Below are 7,571 nucleotides of genomic sequence, written 5' to 3'. Positions count from 1 at the left end.
TTGAAAACAATTACGCCATTTTTAAATATTCTGGTTCTATACAAGTTAAGCTCAATTGACAGCATGTGTGTCAAAGTTGATTACCTGTTGTACATTTTTTATTTTTTTTACATTTGCTTTTTTTATTTTTAAGAAAACGAGGGATGAGTCAAAATCCAGTCAAATACACAAAGTAAAAAATGCTGAGCAAAATGCTTTACACAGTAAATAGTCAATAAAGCATGTGTGAAACCGATAGCTCACCGACAGGGACAGTCCCTAATCTGATATTGATCAAATAATTCAATTTTAAAGAACAAACAAGCTATGTAACTACAATTTAAAGAACTGTTTCAACTGATTTCATTATTACTAGCTCAAATGATTTTAGTGGTCTAAAAGGCATTGTTGGTCAATGTATATGAGCCACTCAGTAAGTTCAAATAAAATGTACAGGAATTACTTTATTTCAAGCCATATTCAGACATTAAAACTTACAAAGTCCAATTCTTAATTCTTAATCCAATTCTTCATATTTATCTAATTCATCTTTTCAGTATTGTAATAAAAAACAAAAGGCCCTCTGCACCCTCTAGTGGTGGACTTAAATTTACCTCTGTAATGTAAACTAGTTGACTGTAAGAATCAATATAGTATAAATTAAATGGGCTTTAAATATTATATCTTGACTTGTTAGAAACACACCACTATTGTTTTCTAGAGTTTTCCATATAAAGTACTACATGAGTTTTAGTCAGTGCTGCACATGGACTTCCATCAAGAAATCAGTTTCCGTGCTAAATCTGTGCATCTTAAATTCAATCTTGGTAAAATATTACTTAAACCTCTAACAGGGATAATAATCTGTTATGCAAGTCAATGGTTTTGTCCATTATAAAAAATAAAGTACACTTGTTAATGCCTGATGAAGTACAGTATTTACAATACATTTCAACAACGCAAATCTTACTAAATGTACAATTTATTGTTAGCTACATTTACATAATCTCATACAAACCGAGAGCTGCGTGAAATATGTACATATTCAACTGCAATTACATCATGGATCTTCTGAAGCTATTAAAATAATTTGCGAATCATAAAAATCTGATATTTACAAATTCAACAAATATTTGGATGGCCTCGGCAATCAGCACATGCCATTTTAAATATTCTCTTTAAATTCATTTCTTTTTTCTGGACCACTTCTTGTTACATACTTGGTCTTCCGTTCTCATGCAAAGGTTCTCATATGACAGTACATTTTCTGAGTGGGCTTCATTTTCCCGTTAACTGGCTCTCCGATCAGTTCCGGACATTTCTCTTCACCCTTTGCGATTCTGTCGCACTTGTGCAGCAGTTCGTAATTTATTTTGTCTGTAATGACACTGTCCTGCTTGTACTGAGGATGCTTGGCGACAAACTCCCTCATCCACTTAGCCATAGTCATCAGCTCACCTGAGAGAAAAAGAGAAATTAGTCAAAATATAAAGGAAAAGAAATGCATACAATACAGAATCAAAAACTGAATGTGATGCGTCATTGTATAAAATTATTCATACTGTAATATACATAGGGGGATGAAGTATGCAATTCTTAAAAGCTGTCAATGGAGGGAGATCACTTTTAAAAAGCAACTGCATTTCATAATGCAGTAGATTTGCATTTACCAAAGGAAAATACCAGTGTATGAACAACACAGCAAAAGAATATTGAAATCCCACATCCCGTTTTCTGTAGGCTTTGCACAACAGTTAGATTTGGCATGTTGAACATTTTATCAATGCAAATCAAAGGGAGATGTTCAAACCTTAAAATATATACTCTAAAGAAATGTAAGATTATTGAAACCAAAATAGATACCACACCTAAGGCTTGAAATTATTTACAAAACAAAAGCAGTCTCTTAATAATTTTTTTTTATAAATTTTTTTCATTTGAATTGGTTTAACAATTTAATTTAAGCAGCATTCAGTATCCATACAATGCAAGTCTCAATGGGGACCAACACTTTCTAGCTCAAAAAAAAAAAAAAAAAAAAAAAAAAAAATCATAAAAGTAATCCACACAAGCAGTTACATTTTGGTCTGGTACTCAGCCCAAACCGATCATATCGCTTCAGAAGACATGGATTAAACCACTGGAGTCTTATGGATTACCTTTATGCTGCCTTTGTCAGTTTTGGAGCTTGGAAGTTTTGGACCCCACTGGCTTGCATTGTATGGATATATTTGCATCATATCTCCATCAAAATATCTTCCTTTGTGTTCTGCAGAACAAAAGTCATATGAGTTTGAGACGGCATAAGGATGAGTAAATGATGAGAGAATTGTAATTTTTGCGTAAACTATACCTTTATGACATTTTTAAGACCTGAATAAATAAAAATTAATACAGTATGTCCATATTCAAAAAAACCTACACAATCTCAAAATCATGTATAACAGATTCTTGTATATATTTGATTATAAAACACACGCACACACACACACATATATATATATATATATATATATATATATATATACATACATATATATATACATATATATATATATATATATATATATATATACATACATATATATATATATATATATATATCACATTAAAATTGCTTTATAAATACAAATAAACATCATCTACCTAAATTACTTTAAAACATTTAATGTAGAATGCCATGCAGGGACACTTTTAACATAATTAAATTTATGTAATCTTGAACGTCTTTATTTTGGCAAACAAACCTTTGTGTGTCACAGTAGTTTTTAATACGTTCCTCATTAAAAATCTGGTGAAATGCATGATCTTACACCAATTATGCTTAACTTGACAACTTGTAATGCTATGTAAACAACCTTTTTGCTGTTTAAGCAAAAAAAAAAAAAAAAAAAAAAAATCGATTTATGTAAAATTGCTCATTACCCTGATTTTGCTGTACAGTAGAAGTTAGAAGTTTACATACACCTTAACCAAATTCATTTAAACTCGGTTTTTCACAATTCCTGACATTCAGTTAGGATCACTATTTTAAGAATGTGAAATGTCAGAATAATAGTAGAGAGAATTATTTATTTCAGATTTTATTTCTTTCATCACATTCACAGTGGGTCAGAAGTTTACATACACTTTGTTAGTATTTAGTAGCACTGCCTTTAAATTGTTTAACTTGGGTCAAATGTTTTGGGTAGCCTTCCACAAGCTTCTCACAATAAGTTGCTGGAATTTTGGCCCATTCCTCCAGACAGAACTGGTGTAAATGAGTCAGGTTTGTAGGCCTCCAAGCTCGCACACGCTTTTTCAGTTCTGCCCACAAATTTTCTATTAGATTGAGGTCAGGGCTTTGTGATGGCCACTTCAATACCTTGACTTTGTTGTCCTTAAGCAATTTTGCCACAACTTTGGAGGTATGCTTGGGGTCACTGTCCATTTGAAAGACCCATTTGAAACAGAGCTTCAACTTCCTGGCTAATGTCTTGAGATGTTGCTTCAATATATCCACATAATTTTCCTTCCTCATGATGCCAACTATTTTGTGAAGTGCACCAGCCCCGCATGCAGCAAAGCACCCCACAACATGATGCTGCCACCCCCATGCTTCACAGTTGGGATGGTGTTCTTCGGCTTGCAAGCCTCATCCTTTTTCCTCCAAACATAACGATGGTCATTATGGCCAAACAGTTAAAATTTTTGTTTCATCAGACCAGAGGACATTTCTAAAAAAAGTAAGATCTTTGTCCCCATGTGCACTTGCATACTGTAGTCTGGCTTTATGGCAGTTTTGGAGCAGTGGCTTCTTCCTTGCTGAGCAGCCTTTCAGGTTATGTCGATATAGGACTCGTTTTACTGTGGATATAGATACTCGTCTACCCAATTTCTCCAGCATCTTCACAAGGTCCTTTGCTGTTGTTCTGGGATTCATTTGCACTTTTCGCACCAAACTACATTCATCTCTAGGAGACAGAATGAGTCACCTTCCTGTGTGGTATGATGGCTGCGTGGTCCCATGGTGTTTATACTTGCGTACTATTATTTGTACAGATGAACGTGGTACCTTCAGGCACTTGGAAATTGCTTCCAAGGATGAACCAGACTTGGAGGTCCACAATTATCTTTCTGAGGTCTTTGCTGGTTTCTTTTGATTTTCCAATGATGTCAAGCAAAGAGGCACCGAGTTTGAAGGTAGGCCTTAAAATACATTCACAGGTACACCTCCAATTCAGTACATATCTTATCAGAAGCTAACTGGCTAATTTCCTAAAGGCTTGACATAATTTTCTGGAATTTTCCAAGCTGCTTAAAGGCACAGTTAACTTAGTGTATGTAAACTTCTGACCCACTGGAATTGTGATACAGTCAATTAAAAGTGAAACAATCTGTCTGTAAACAGTTGTTGGAAAAATTACTTATATCATGCACAAAGTAGATGTCCTAAACGACTTGCCAAACTATAGTTTGCTAATATTAAATTTGTGGAATGGTTAAAAAATGAGTTTTAATGACTTCAACCTAAGTGTATGTAAATTTCTGACTTCAACTATGTAAACACCTTCCCCTGATTGTGATCCACTCTGAGACGCTGAAAATCATGAGCCCCCCTCATACTTTGAGTATGTGTGAGAACAGTGTTCTTCAGTTTGAAGCACGCAGTGTACACAGACTATATATTTATTTTATTTAATCACAATCTTTTGTAGTTTAATAATCACACTAGGCCATATCGTGATTTCATAATGTCTTTCCATCCTCCAAATTCTAATTGATAATTAAAACTTTCAGTATATCCCATTTAAGAATTTTTTTTAAAGAGAATTTTTATGTCCTTCAATTTTGAAGTGAATTTAAGACATTTTAAGATTTTTTAAGGACCTGCAGGCAGGAACCCTGGGTAATTAACATATGAACATTTGCATACCAGAAGCGCGCTTCTTAATAAGCTTCAGGTAGTTGAGGATAGTGCAGCGCGTGTCCACATCCACCTCCATGTTCTCAAGGTAGCTGTTCAGCATTGGTATCAGTCCCTGAAATACCCCCTCCTGAAGAAAGAACAGCATGTGACAGAGTTCATACACATTTTGACAAGTAAATTTCCATGACTTTTTCATGAACATCCAAAACTCAAAATTCTATTGCAGCTAGGGTTACTCATCTCACAATTAGGTTTGGTGCACGATACTCAACTCACGGTTCGGTTCGTTTCACGATTCTTTAAACTAAGCCTGAATCAAGAAAAGTTAAGATTGAAAGTTTTATTATTATTACTTTATAGTTATATGCAAAACAGTTTGTTTCCTTTCAAATGTAGCTAAAAGTACTGTTTCTTAAAAGTGCTAAATGATTGATCAGAGATGTATAGGACTAAACACAATCCAGAACAGGGCAATGGTGACACCAAATGGAAATATTAGTTAAAAATTCTGCTTACTGAAAATACAGAATTATGTTCGATACATATGCTGCTAACACACGGTCACTGATTACAAACATTTAAAATATTTAAAATAAAAAAAATGTATTTAAAAAAAATAGTCTCATCTCTGAATACATCTAAATATTCTTTTCAAAAAGACATATTTAATGGAAGTGCATGTTTGCCAGTTAAATAATGATAATAATTTACTGATGAACTCAAATCAGACATGACATTTGACATTACGATTATATTCCCCTATAGCATTATTATACACAATATTCTGCATTATATAGTAGATTAATATGGTTAATAACATTATTCATATGATTAATAACAATTAGTATGATTATTAAACATCTGTAAACTAAAATTTTCTCTCGTGCAGTCAGAGTAGATCACTCTTGCGCTTCAAACGGACATTTAATCCCTCGCGCTGTAAGGTGCTTCTCACTCCCGCTCCTGGTTACACTTTCAGTTTCTACAGTTTCAGCCATAACTCATCTTACAACACCTGTGGCTGCTATTCTGCAATAGTATGTTAGAGCTCCTTGTGTCCATTGAAGTCATTTCCATTTGTATGCCCGCATTACGTAGGCTCAGGACGTTGTGCGTATTGGACAGAACAGACGCTAAAATAATTATAAAGAAATAAAGAAATAAATAAATAAAGTCACATCCCCACGATGTGCATCGTCACATTTTTTTACCGCGATGTATCGTGCCACGACAAACCGTTACACCCCTAATTGCAGCATTTTAAAATGTTTAAAAAATTATTCAGCACTATTTGAATAACACTCAAAAAATACACCTTGTATAATACCACAATGACACACAGCATCTGCTTTATAATAATTAACAAGTTCTTTTTTTTTTTTTTCTCCCAACAGTTTTTGCCTTGTCCTCTCCCCTCATCTTTTGGATGTTTGTGTAAATTTTGTAACCCCTTTGTTTTTTTTTAATTTAAATTCACAAAAAAATACGTTCAGCAGGGTACGATTCTAGCTTTTCTGACCACCACCCACTGAATGCCCAATTTTACCAGCCACTTTTTCCTTTTTTACCCATTCAAATAAACGGTGGAAAAAAATTATATAGACCTATATGCATGCTAACAGCTGGATTAAGAGCGAATTAAACTCAGAGCACCTCCAGAGATGGTCTGAGATCATTTACAGCACTCACATATAGGACAAAACACTGTTTTCAGACCACTAACACAGAGAAGAAAGAGAGAAATTCTTCATATGTGCATTCGGTGAGAACTCCAGAACGGCACTAGACATCTTAAACAGCAAATCAGACACGTGCATCGATGGCTTTTCTTTCATCTGTTCTTCAAACTATTGGCCTAATCAAATGTTTCTTCATGCCTGCGACTATGTGTCTAAAGGCGGTCACACACCAGACGAGAAGTGCCACGCTGTGTCAAGTCATGGGTAGGACACGGCACAGGAATCAAACACAGGGCACGTCGATGTTGTTTAGGTGGCAGACAGTATGCACAAAAGTTACCACGGTTTTTCCAAGTGACGTTGATGAATTTGCAGGTTAGTGAATGAAACTGGTGCAACTGCACAAACTGAACAATTAGAAATAGCTACATTATACATTTCTCTATCTGTAGCATTGAATGGGCTTCATTTAAACTGTCAAGCCACAAAAGACATACTTGAACTGAAAACTGTAACTGAAAACACATTGTGTAGGCTATATATAAGAAACAGAAACAATAGATCATCCAGTGATGGCTAGAGTAAATAATCAATGTCCTCTGATAATGATTTGTGTAGAATTTAATGGAAAACTATGCGAGTTGCGCTCCGTGGTGCAGCAGAAATTTGAGCAGCCTCGAGTCGTAGCTGGGCGCTGCCATGCGTACATTCATAGAAAGCAATTGTTACTAATTTTAGAACGCACCATGTCGTCCGCCAGATGTGTCCAGTGTGCGACCCCCTTAATAGGGTTGCCAACCATCCTGTATACTACGGAATCGTCCAGTATTTAAAGGAATGTTCCGGATTCAATACAAGTTAAAGTTTAATTCAACAGCATTTATGGCATAATACTGATTACAACACAAATTAATTTTGACTTGCTTACTTTTTCCGTTTCTTTAAAAAGAAGTAAAAATCTGGGTTCCAGTGAGGCACTTACAATGAAAGTGAATGGGGCCAAT

General features: G+C 34.8%; 1 protein-coding gene across 7 annotated transcripts in view; it reads right to left on the bottom strand.

Annotated features, from left to right (window-relative positions):
* Positions 1-202: 202 nt before the first annotated feature.
* The window catches only part of LOC127411739 (glutamate--cysteine ligase catalytic subunit-like), a 63,597-nt gene continuing 56,228 nt past the window's right edge, over positions 203-7,571 (bottom strand). For 3 of the 7 annotated variants that reach the window (XM_051647467.1, XM_051647465.1, XM_051647468.1), the window contains 2 exons: positions 4,895-5,015; positions 204-1,437 (listed from right to left, as the gene is read on the bottom strand). In XM_051647467.1, coding sequence (XP_051503427.1) covers positions 1,214-1,437; positions 4,895-5,015 — 345 coding nt within the window. In that variant the 3' untranslated portion in view covers positions 204-1,213. Of the gene's footprint in view, positions 1,438-2,138; positions 2,249-4,894; positions 5,016-7,571 lie in introns of all 7 variants that reach the window. The other 4 variants (XM_051647470.1, XM_051647469.1, XM_051647464.1 and 1 more) reach the window with 3 other exon arrangements.

The sequence above is a fragment of the Myxocyprinus asiaticus genome, chromosome 21, assembly GCF_019703515.2.
Source record: "Myxocyprinus asiaticus isolate MX2 ecotype Aquarium Trade chromosome 21, UBuf_Myxa_2, whole genome shotgun sequence".
NCBI lineage: Eukaryota > Metazoa > Chordata > Actinopteri > Cypriniformes > Catostomidae > Myxocyprinus > Myxocyprinus asiaticus.
This window is presented reverse-complemented; position numbering and strand designations above follow the sequence as displayed.